This window comes from Cheilinus undulatus, linkage group 14 (genome assembly GCF_018320785.1).
Source record: "Cheilinus undulatus linkage group 14, ASM1832078v1, whole genome shotgun sequence".
In the NCBI taxonomy this organism is placed as follows: domain Eukaryota; kingdom Metazoa; phylum Chordata; class Actinopteri; order Labriformes; family Labridae; genus Cheilinus; species Cheilinus undulatus.
This window is the reverse complement of record NC_054878.1, coordinates 19,693,784-19,706,142: the sequence shown is the minus strand read 5'-3', so window position 1 is coordinate 19,706,142 and position 12,359 is coordinate 19,693,784. Positions and strand designations below refer to the sequence as shown.

The 12,359-nt window shown below is 38.1% G+C and overlaps 1 protein-coding gene across 1 annotated transcript in view; it reads left to right on the top strand.

Annotated features, from left to right (window-relative positions):
- Positions 1-12,359, top strand: part of LOC121521302 (MAM domain-containing glycosylphosphatidylinositol anchor protein 2-like) — a 326,586-nt gene that overhangs the window by 161,609 nt on the left and 152,618 nt on the right. Inside the window, exons 5-6 of the mRNA XM_041805191.1 lie at positions 539-677; positions 928-1,197. Coding sequence (XP_041661125.1) covers positions 539-677; positions 928-1,197 — 409 coding nt within the window. The remainder of the gene's footprint in view (positions 1-538; positions 678-927; positions 1,198-12,359) is intronic.

Below are 12,359 nucleotides of genomic sequence, written 5' to 3'. Positions count from 1 at the left end.
ATTTGATATGCCTTAGTTATGTCTGGATATGAAAGGGTTTGACGGACAGGAGAGGTTGTCCAGTTGTGTGGACTGCCACAGTGCATAGCAAACCCTGACCCCACACAGCATTTTCAGACATTCAGATCAAAGGTCTGTTTTCTAATGCTAGCCTTGTGGGTGGCACTTACAGTTTGACAGGCGCAACTGGAAATCTGACATACATTTAGAGTGGAAATAGCCGTTTTTGTGAAGGGACCCCCAACTGAGCCTAACCATATTTTTACAGCCGAATATGGCAGGGTCTTTGACTGGGATTATATTAGGGGAAGCTGACACTCATAACACCAGCAGATCTTTACAGTAAATTTCTCAGCAACTTCTACTTTTCATTTTTGGCTTCATTAAAACTGTATAAATATTCATGCTCTTGACCTTTCGTTGGAGCTGTTTGGCCTTTGTCATCCCTCTTCCACTACCTAAGTTTTTTGCATTTCTTTTACTTGATTATGCTGATGTTTTTGCACACATTTGCATACCGGTGTTGGTTTGGTCTGAGCTGCAGGGGGAAACGAAGATCTTGAAGCTGAAGAACCTGCGTCCTCAAGACTACGCCAACTACAGCTGCATCGCCTCCGTGAGGAACGTGTGTGGGATCCCTGACCGCAGTGTCATCTTTAAACTTACCAATAAGACAGGTACCCAAGGAATTGTTGTTTTATTATTCATAGGAAGAGAATAACCAAAATCTGTGTCTTGTTCATTTTTTCCCCAAGAAGATTTCAGCATGAAAACAGCAAATTACATGAAGGCATCTTAATAAATGTGGAGAAATGACAGCAAGTTAAACAGACAGATGAAGTGGTGCGCAGTCTTTCAGCTGTCTTAGCTGCCAGAGTTGTTCATCTCCTGCCAATCTCGTTAAAACTCCCCTCTCTTCCTCCTCAGCTTCCCCGTCCATCAAGCTGCTGGTGGAGGATCCCATCGTCGTGAATCCTGGTCAGACCGTGTCCTTGGTGTGCATCACCACAGGAGGGGAGCCACCGCCAACGCTCACCTGGGTCAGCAGCAACGACACCCTGCCGCAAAGGAGCGTGGTGAAGGGAGGTACACTCACACTGCCAGCTATAAGCTCAGATGAGGCGGGGGTCTACAGCTGTGTGGCCAGCAACAATGTCGGGAACCCTGCCAAGAAATCAACCACCATAATAGTGCGAGGTAAGAAGGCACGAAATGCAGAATGACATTCAAAAAGAAGATGTGAAAAACAAAAAGATCATATGATTTAATAGTCCACTAGTACAATAATGCTTAGTAGGATTTCTTTTAACATTAGAAATTTTATTTATCATCATACCTGTGATCTAAGTCTACAGACTGTTTTGGAGTGGTCTTTCAGAGGGAAAATGATCAATTCTTCCTGTGACTATGTTACTATTGCATTTAGCAAAATTGACAATGTGAAGTTTCTGTGCAGCTGTGCAGCTTTTTCTTGTACCATCTGTTAACACAATGGTGAATTTGCAATCCTAATAGCATCTAGTATTTAATTGTGCTATCAGCCTTCAGAAAGTTGTGAACTGACAAATTTACCAAAAGTCATGCTGCCTGCCTCTGCTAGTCACTGTTGTCTTTGATTTTGCAGTCTTTTTTAATCACTCCACAGGGGTAATTCAGTCAGCAGTATTCCACCGTTTTTGTTTTTTTTTCTGAAATGTAGGATCAGGACGTAACAAGATAGAGAAAAGGGTGGTCAGCCTGGCTCATGTCAGTTTGTGTGATAGCATACTTAAGACTGGGGGAACATTTTCTAGCCTCTTAGTTTGTCAGTGGGTCATGGTAGCAACTACACCTCTGGTTGTGGCAGTGAATTTCTCAGCATTTGTGCTGGCACAGTATCTTGGTAGCACTGGTATAAAGGAAGCAGCCTTTTCTATTTAAAATAATTGTTTAAGACTTTTCTATGAAGTGAAATTACAGTTGTTTTTTTGCTGCATGATAGTTTCAAAGCAAACGAAAGCGAAAAGCAAACAAGCTAGCCACTGTTTGCTGTATCAATCAATCATTCAAAAAATCAAACTTTATTTGTATGGCACCAATTCACAACCAGCGTTATCTCAAGACACTTTATAAAGAGGGCCTCCACCATGCTCTATGTTATCTAATTTATAAATACCCTGGATTAATCTGCCATAGGCTCAGAACTATTAACAAAATTACAGTGGCAAAGAAAAAGTCATTAATCAGGTGGAAACCTCAAGCAGAACCAGACTCATGTTATGTCAGGGTTATAAAAGGAAAAGGGAAAAAAGTTGACTACAACAGAAAAAAGTTAAGACAATGATGGAACAAAAAGTTGATGATGACAACAAAAAAAAAGCTGATGACAATGATGGAAAAAGTTGACAACAGCAAAAAATAAAAAGTTGATGAAGACATCAAAAAAAGTTGATTACAATGACAAAAAAACATGATAGCAGCCATGAACAAAGTTGAAGATGATGACGAAGAAAGAGTTGACAGCAATGATGGAAAAAAAAAGTTGATGACAACAATGAAAACAGGTGACGTTGACATAAAATGACAATGATAATAAAAAAAACTTAACAACGAAAAAAAGTTGATGATGATGACAACAAAAGTCGATGACAACAGAAAACAGGCTAAAACACCGATAATGGTGATGATGACGTGGCAAAAAAAAACGAAGAACAAAAGTTAACAACTACAATGGAAAAAAGTTGACAATGACAGCAAAAAATTGGATGAAGATCCAAAAGAAAGTTTCCGAAGACAACAAAAAAAAGTGGACAAATAATGACGATGACCAAAACATTATGACAACTTAAAAAAGTTGAAAATGATGACAAACTAAGACAAAGAAGATGACCAAAAAATGTTGATAACCATGATGAAAAAACAGTTGATGACAAGATGAAAAATGACAACGATGAAAAAGTTAATGACAAAGAAAAAAGGGGAAAACGACAAGAACAAAGAAATATGATAATGGCAAAAATGCTAACGATGACAAACAAATTTGACAAAGAAGATGAAAAACAGTTGACAAGAACAAAATAGTGACCGAAAAAAATGATCATGGTGAAAAATGAAGACGAAGATGATGAAAAACATCAATGACGACAAAAAAAGTTGATGAAGACAGCAAAAAAGTGTAAGAACATGTCAACAAAGGATGACGAAAAATAGTTGACAACAATGACGAAAGAAAGTTGACAGAGATGAAGAATCAAAGGTTATGACAATGACAAAAGAATTATGACAACCAAAAAATGCTGACAATGACGAAAAAGTAGGACAAAGAAGCGGAAAAATGTTCACTATGATGATCAACAAAATAGTTAAAGGGATACTTCAACATTTTGGCAAATTCACCCATTGACATAATCCCTATGCTCTTGCTAATAGGTTTGTTACCTTTAGTTGTCCGTGCAAGCTATTTTTAGATCAGAGCTGCTGAGTTAGGAGCTGTCATGCCAACGCAATAGAGTCTTATGGTATCTCAGCTTTCCCTCATCAAACTCATCAAATACACAATCCAACAACTCCAGCTTGCACCGACAACTAAAGGTAACGAACCTATTATTAAGACTATAGGGATTATGGCAATGGGCGAATTTGCCAAAAGTTGAAGTATCCCTTTAATGACAAAGAAAAAGTTGACGACAACAGAAAAATAACGACGATGGACAAAAAGTTGTTGACTGAAACAAAGCGCATTAAAGAAAAGGGGAATGCAAGAGAGGATATGAGATGAGTTCTGCAAAAAAACAAGAAAGAAGGGAGATACAGAAAAAGAGAAAACTAAGATGCAGAAAAAGAGAAGAGAGATATGTATGTGATGCCGAAAACCTAATGAGAGAAAGAAGCAGAAAGAACAGGGAGATGCAGAGAGAGAGAGAGAGAGAGAGAAAAAGGAGATCCAAAATAGAGAAGAGAGAGGCGCAGAAAAATTAAATGAAGTATTTAAAGAGAGTAAACAAAGCAGAGCAATAATAACAGTTGTGGCTGTCCATGCCATAAATCTATCTCAAACTTATTGTCCTTGAAATGGCTATAATGTCAGAATTTACTGTAACAATACATTAAGAATTGGCCATGTTTGATAGATTACTAAGCAATCTAATATTAGCATTAGCAACTAAGATGATAATGGAGAGGACTGGTATCAGTTTTTAAAGCTGGTAGCTTTAGCAGTTATACGTTTTTGGCATTGTCATCCCTGTAAAAGAAGAAAAATCCATAGCCTTCCACCATTTATTTACCATATAAACGATTAAACAACACCAATTTTTTTGCTGTCTTGGGATTTCTGCTTTTGCTTTGGTGTCATTATGAGCAGCCCTGGCAGGCAGCGAGCTGTCCAGCTTGTTCTTCTTCACATAAGATGAATGAATCAGTACTAAAAAAGCGAGCCCAAATGAAAACAAGAGACTACAAAGTGTTTCCATAAAAGCATATCTATAAATCATTACTTTTTATGCCACTTGCTCTCTTTTGTTTACAAGCTGGTCTGCTTTGCCTTCACACCTCAAACGAATCGCACCAGGGTTTGTTTGGAAGCAACCCAGGCCCCCCTTTTTAAGCAGACCAGAGTCCACTTGTTTGGTCTAGAGTTCAAATGAGCTTTCACACTACTTCAGATGAACTGGACCATTTGGGAAACTGAACCAGAATTTGTTTAGGTGATAATGCAATGATTTTAAATCCACATGGTATCCAGAACAATTCTAACTATGATGTTACACCTTGATCTCAATTCTCAATGTTTCCCTAGAGGACTATCAAATTAGTAAGCTGCTACACTGATGTCCCACACAGCCAGAGTTACTGATGTATCGCTGGGTAACTGGTGGGTTTAGTGAACAAATAATGTTTAGTGAGTGGGTTATCTTTGTGGCATAAACACAAATGTCTTGGTGTTGCTCTGCTACTTTCCTAATCTTTTCTCTCCTTTGGGCACAGTTTAAGCTGGACACCATCTTCTGAAGTCTCACATCAAAACTGTATATGTCGGGATGGCTTGCTGTGCACAGCAGCAGTCTCTTGTTAAGCAACAAACATCAGAATGGCACAACCACCAATCAGCCTTGAATATTTGATTATAAAATGTAGTTAGTTATAATAAATCACTTTTGGAGAAAAGTTTGGTGATGAGGGAAACTGTTAATGACTGTAACAAGAATCACACAACATTAAGGGCAGAACAGCCTCATTAAAAGGTACATTTCTAAGTAGAAATACATAAAAATCCTCTTCATTTACCCCCTGCAGTACTGTTTTATATTTATTTGATTCAAAATATAGCTGAATGTCCTTCAGACATGAATTATTTTCTTGCAGTTTGGCTTTACGCAAAACACAGAGCATCAGATCTCACTGTTATCACTGCTTCAGCTCCTTAAATGCAGTCAAGGACGGGGCTGGAGGCGAGAGTGTGAAACCATTAGTTAAAATTCACTGATTCAAAGAGTGTTAAACACCAGTTTAATGATGGCAGCAGGGCGAGGGCTATTACTGCTTGTTTGGCCGTTATCAAAGGATTATTTATTCCAAACAGCTTTTCACCTGAGTGATGCAGGAAGGAGAAAAGCATGTAATTTTAAAATCACTTACTGAAGAAAGTACCTTTTAGAAAGTTCTTCTTTTTGCATGTTTGCCATTAACCGTAGGCTATGAATGTGGGCGTGCAGTGGGTGAAGTGCCCAAATCTTCAGGCACGTGTTACGTACAGTAAAATGCTAAAAAGAAAAGCAACTTTAAAGGTTAATACTCAAGACAGGCAATTTTAGTATCTACAAAGGAAGCTGTTTTGATATAAAACCTTCACAGATGCCACATGATGCACGAGCAAATCGACTTTCATACTTGTGAATTGAGTGCTATTACTAAGCTCAGGGATTAAGGGTGATGTGTGATTAGGCTTTCATCTGTGACATAACAGAGGCTCCTAATGCCCTGAATGTGAAACTGCAGGAAGCTCTTACAGCCGAACCGAAAGGCGCATTAATTAGTTATAAGCTTACAAACAACATACATTCATGAGATGATCTGAATGTGAATCTTAACTTTCTGGAGAACAACACGCACACATGCACGCACAAATGGGACACATCTGAATCAGAGTAAAGTATATCAGCTCAGAAAGTTTCCCCCACTTTTCTCCTTTCATCTCAGAGATTATGCCACAGCTCCATCATCAGGTCGTCTGTTTGGAAGCACTTATTTATGCAGCCATAACCTTCTGGGGATGAAAATAAAATCATCAACAAATCATTTCTGATTCCCCCCCTGACAGATAAACCTCTTCTCTGAATTGTGAAAGTGCCCATATATTGGAGGACTTATGAACTGAGAGGCTTACATCAAAGGGAAGGTGTCAGGTGTCCCACGGCAGGGAATAAGTCAGGGAACTCGCAGCAGGAAATCGCTGCAATAAATATCAAGCTCTCATTCAGGTGTCGTATGTGGGTTCTTGGTAAGAAATCATCAAATAAATTTGCCGCCTTCCTTAAATATATATGATGTTTGAACACTTACTGACGTGACACATTTCAGGATGCAGGGCTTTACTTGTTAAAAGTTTAACAGCACAATATGTATTATTCTGTTTGACTACATGTCACGCAGGATACATTGAACTGCATGGCTGATTTGCACTGCAGGGCTTTATGATAAAAACAAAACTTCAGTTCAGTAGAAAGCGGCTGCTATGTGGCTCCATCAGCCCTGAAGTTAGACTTGGTTTCTTAATCTCAATGCAAAAACAGTGCTTTGTTTAAAAAATATAATAGGCTTAAGGATATAACAGTGACTGCATATTAAGATGGACAATGTGTCATCATCTGCCCCACTTGTACGAAAGTAAAACAAACATACCCTCATGAAGGATGCAGACATATTGCACATTTCAAGACAGAGTCCCACTCCAAATGTCATGGACAAGTAATGTTTAATGTAATGTAATTGTTACAAGTAAAGATAGCTTTGTCATCAATCAGCATGATAAGAACTGTAAGGGTAGAAACAAGTTTAAGGGGTTTTTTTGACGCGTGCCTTGTTTGTGTACTTTAACCAGCAGTACTGTGCAGAAATTTTAGGCATGTTTGGGCCAAAAATTAAGGCGGACCTAAGAGGTAGGCACCACCATGCCAAGGTCATGGGAAAATAATTTGTTAAAAAAAAATAAAGTCAGCACCTTTAGGGTGGAGAGAGGGGTGGATGTGGCGAGGAAGCACAGCATCGGGCAGGGGTGTCCAAACTTTTTCCACATAGGACCACATACAGAAATATATTAGGATGGTGGGGCCACTTTCATATTCCTCGCTATGAGGATTTTAAAGTTAGTAAGACTAATCCAGTGTAAGTTAAATCATGCTTAGCGACTGAATATGCATAAATAGCTAGTTTATGGCTGACAGAGCAAACAGACAGTCATTTTCAGGATTTTGGGGAGCCCCTGAAAATGTATTGGTGCTGCAATTTGCTGTGATAATTCATCAGGGCGTTATTAATCAAGATATCTTCTTGTCAAAATGTCTGTTTACAGATTTAACATTGCAGCACTGCCTTGTGCTGAAAACGAGAAGTCCAAGCTTCATGTTTTAATGTGGGCTATATTTCATTTATCTCTAGAATTTGCTGCGGGCCAACCAAAAATGGGCCTCATTTGGCCCCAGGGCCATAGTTTGGACACTCCCGGCATAGGGTGTCGTCTGGGGAGGTAGCCTCTGGTCGTACTGTCCCAAGGGCATGAAAACCGATACAGGTCTCTTGCTGTTTTACGAGGGGTAAAAAAGCCCCGGATAACAGAGATGAGATTGAGCTTGACTCTAGCCACACACCCCTCCCTTCAGCCATGGACTGTGGCTCCTTAGCGCCCTACATGCCTTAAACTTGCACAAAACTGTATATCCTGTCTGTTAGTATGAAGCAGATGGCACTTATGATCTGTACTGTAGCCAATCAATAGAGGGCGCTCTGGATGTTTTTGGGTTCACTTTTCCTGGGGTTATTAAGTTGTCCATGTTTTCATGCAGTTTAACCTCCTTTGTCTGGTTGTGAATCCTGGTGTCTTTTGTCAAAGCCCCATTTTTCGAAGTAGCATGATGCTAATCCTAATTACTGAAGCAATCCCAAGATAAAAACTGTTGGAACATCATCTATCGCACCTCAAATCAGTTAATGTAATAATGATAGTCTTCTACTATGAAGGGATGAGAGGAAAACATGAATCTAAAATTCTGTGTTAGTTTATGGTGAATCCCATCCCTGAGGCATTCAGACAGGAAACAGCATGTTTAAATCATCGCTCCAGTGTACTCTTCCATCAACTTAAGAAACTCTGAAATAAACTGGCTCTTAAATCTCCTCAGGACAGCTCTACCTGTCAGGTTTCATCTTGTTAATGAAGTTTTCTATCAGACAAACAACGAGTTGCTCTTTTCAGCTGCTTGTACTTATTTTTTTTGCTCTAAATGTTGTACTCAGCCAGACAAGGACAAATAAATAGTTTCATTCCCTACAGACAAGTGAAGTTTGTATATGAAGGAATGGTTCTCCGCAGCTCTTAAACTTTTTCATGGACACAATTACTGTGTAAGTCTGGAAGAGTTGATCATGTTCTCTTTATTGTAGAATTCCCTATCATATATGATGCCTATAAATAATATTCAGTCCTTTGTTGTTTTTTTTTTACTGTTTTATTGATTTTATAAATCATTCATGGTAGATATAATTTGGCTTTTTCACACATAAAAAGAAATATTAGTGCTAGCCTAGTAGTCTCACAGTTAGTGAAATGGGGATCACCTGAGTGCAGTGAATGTGTCTAGAGTGATTGTAGTATAAAGACACCTTCATCTGGAAGGTCAGTCATTTTATAATCAGTTTTCCTGGCTACCATTACACCATTAAGGCAAAAGAACATTCCAAGCTACCTACAGAAAGAATATTGAAAAGTATACATTAAGAAATTGAACAAAAAAAATCCAAGTTATTGAACATCCTCAAAAGTTCACTTAAATCTGTGAAAAAGAAATGGAAGAAATATGTCACTTGAAAATCTGCCTAGATCAGGGCATCCTCACAAACTGAGTGACTGAAATGAGCGACAGAAATGCTTGACCAATATCCCTTTTTTGACTGAAAGGGTTTTTATGTTAAAGGTTTTCATTTAGACTTTAAGAGAGAACAGATTTTAACGGCAGCATGCATAAAATGGACATTAGATACGGAAATTGTGTGTAACTATGAAAAAATATGTTAAAAGAGACCTACCAGTCTGTCCTTATTCCTATAGAACAGAAAAGGCACAAGCAACATTTCAGTCGAACAAGGATTTGTTCAGCTTCTACTATTAAGCACACAGCCTGTGCAGCAAGCAAAGCTTATACTTCTGGTTGAACATTCACATAAACTAGCTGACAGTAGTTTTTCTGTATCAATCAAACATCAATTCATTCCTGATCGAATTACTTTTGTGGTTGCTTTAATAACTGTATGAATTAAAAAGAAAAGACACAGTAACATTTTTTTTCCTCTGAATATTTTATTGATTTAATTACGTTCTGAAGGCTATATGGGAGGCTGCCATCAGTTGAACCCGTCAATTGATGATCACAGCTGTAAAACTTCAATTACTAGCCTGGGCTTTTATTTACTTAAGTTTATGAAATTACTCTGTTTTTATTTTGGGCAGGCATCAATAAGAAAAAGACTTTTAATCATTTTCAAACAAAACTCATTCAGAGCAAAGATGGGACAGACTTTGAACTCAGAAATTAATACAAGTAAAATATTTTACTAATTACAAAGTTTGATTATTGATAAATAAACCAAATTACAAATCACTAATTTGATGTTTCTTTGCAAAACTGTCCATCTATGCCAGCCTGCTGCACGCTGGGGAAAAGAGGAAGACACCCATGTTCTGTGCTGCCTATGAATCTATGCAAACACATGTAAACACGTAAGCATTTTATTTAAGCACTAAATGCAAGAGAGCCTCTCATTGAAACCTGCCTATATTTGTCAACAGGTGCAGGATTACCAGGCTACTAAAATAAAGTGGGCTTTAAATTAGGATATGATTTTATTTGAAGTTTTGCAGTATACCTGTAAAGTTTTATTGATAAACTGAGATTTTGATGCTATTACTGCTGTTTATTAGGCATAAAGCAGTCAAAAATGCATTGAAGCACAGTAGGGCTATTACAGAAACACTGTGTGACTGCCATCACTCATTATTGTGGGAATTGAGGATAAAAATAAACTATTATCTTGGCAGGCCAAAACAAAATGACAAGATGAACTAAAGAACTAACATGTGGGGAAGGAAACTAAGAATCATTTAAAAAAAAAAAAAAGAATACATTAGATAAACGCTCTTGAGACTCTTGAATAATCTTTCCTGTCAGTGTAGATGTGAAATCTATACTGGCAGATGGTCACTCAGAAATACAAAACCCAATTTCAGAAAGTTGCTGCATGGTGTAAAATGTGAACAATAGTACACAGTGATCTCCCATATTCAACTGAACGCCACGAAGACACGATAGTAATGTTCAAACTAGTCATTTTTTGTTTTTCTTTTTAAGGAAATATACTCACATTATGAATTTCATGCCTGCAACATGTTCCAAAAAAGTTGGGACAGGAGCATGTTTACCCATGTGTTACCCCACCTTCTCTTCTTACAACCCTCTTTAAGTGTCTGGGGACTGAAGACACTAATTGCTGAATTAGAGAGAGTTGAATTCTTTCTCATTCCTGCTTGATATACATCCAGATTTGCTTAACAGTGCAGACTTGATGTTGTTGGCAGACCTGCACTGCATGCAGCTCAGTCTAGAACCCTTATGCTTTTACTGTGAAGCCATGCTGTTGTAACCTGTGCAGAATATGGCTTGGGCTTGTCTTGCTGTAGTAAGCAGGGTCATCCCTTGGAAAGATATTATCTGGACCAAAGCATTATTTGCTCCAAAACCTGTCTGTGCCTCTCAGTATTAATAGTGCCATCACAGCTGTGCAAGTTACCCATGCCATGGACACTAATACACCTCTGCACCACCACTGACGCTGGCTGTTGATTGTGCTGATTCAAATCTAGATTGTCCTTTTGTTTTTAGCCCGGAGGACTTAACAGCCATTTCATCCAAAAAATGTGTATTTTCAAACCAAAGCAAACTTTTCCACTTTAGATCAGTCCATCTCAGAAGAGCTCAGGCCCAGAGAAGTGGGTGGCTCTTCTGGGTGTTGTTTATGGCTTTTGATTTGCATGGTAGAGTTCTACCTTATATCTTTAGATACAGCAACATATTGTGTGAACTAACAATGGTTTTCCAATGTGTTTTCAAGTCCACATTGTTATATCCATACAGAATGATGCCATTTTTTTTTATGCAGAGGCACCTAATGGGTCAAAGATCACCAGCATTCAGTGTTGGTTTTTGGCTTTTTTCTTTGCATGCGGAGATTTTCCCAATTCGCTGATTTGTTCAGGGATATTATGGACCATAGCTGTTGAAATCACTTAACTCCTTAACACTGAGAACCATTTCCAAAGTTGGTAACCTCATGCCAGAATCTATTTTGAATGACCAAGCCTTTCGGGATACCTGTGGAATGTTTCACCTCTTTCTTGAGCATTCAACAACTTCCACTTGTTCCTGTCCCAACTTTTTTGAACATGTTGCAATCATCAAATTCAAAATGTGTGTATTTTTAAAAACATAATTATGAAACAACATTGATCAGTTTGATCATTAAATATCATGTCTTTGTGCCATATTGCTAAGTAAAAGTTGAAAAAGCTTTACAAATCACAATTTGTTTTTTTTGGTTTTTTTTTCTCATTTTAAACAATGTGCCAGCTTTTTTGGACCCTGGTTTTTAGAAGGTTAAGGTAAATAAGGCATTGAATCAATACTTAAACAGTTCACTGTCTCTATTTTGGAGTATCATCTATAAATGGAAAGTCAGCTGGACAACAACTGGACATGTGAAGTTGAACAGAACTTCTCTGTAGATGTGAAGCTAAAGACGTTACAGTTTGTTCAGAATAATTCTGGAACTGCCTGATAAACTATGAAAATCATTCAGTGCATTACCGTGGCAGCAGAATCACTCTCCTGAGTCTGATGAGCTGTCACTAACACAAATGCAATTTAGAGATGAACATGCACCAGATGATGAGAGTGGGCAGTTTGTCTGTGCATTAGTACACTCCATTGTTATAGAATTAGTTCATGTTTTTCAATTATTTGTGTCTGCTTTTTAACCAGTGTATCAGTCATGCAAAGCGGACTGGAATAATTGAGACACACAACCAAACATGTCGGACATATTCAAGGACTTGT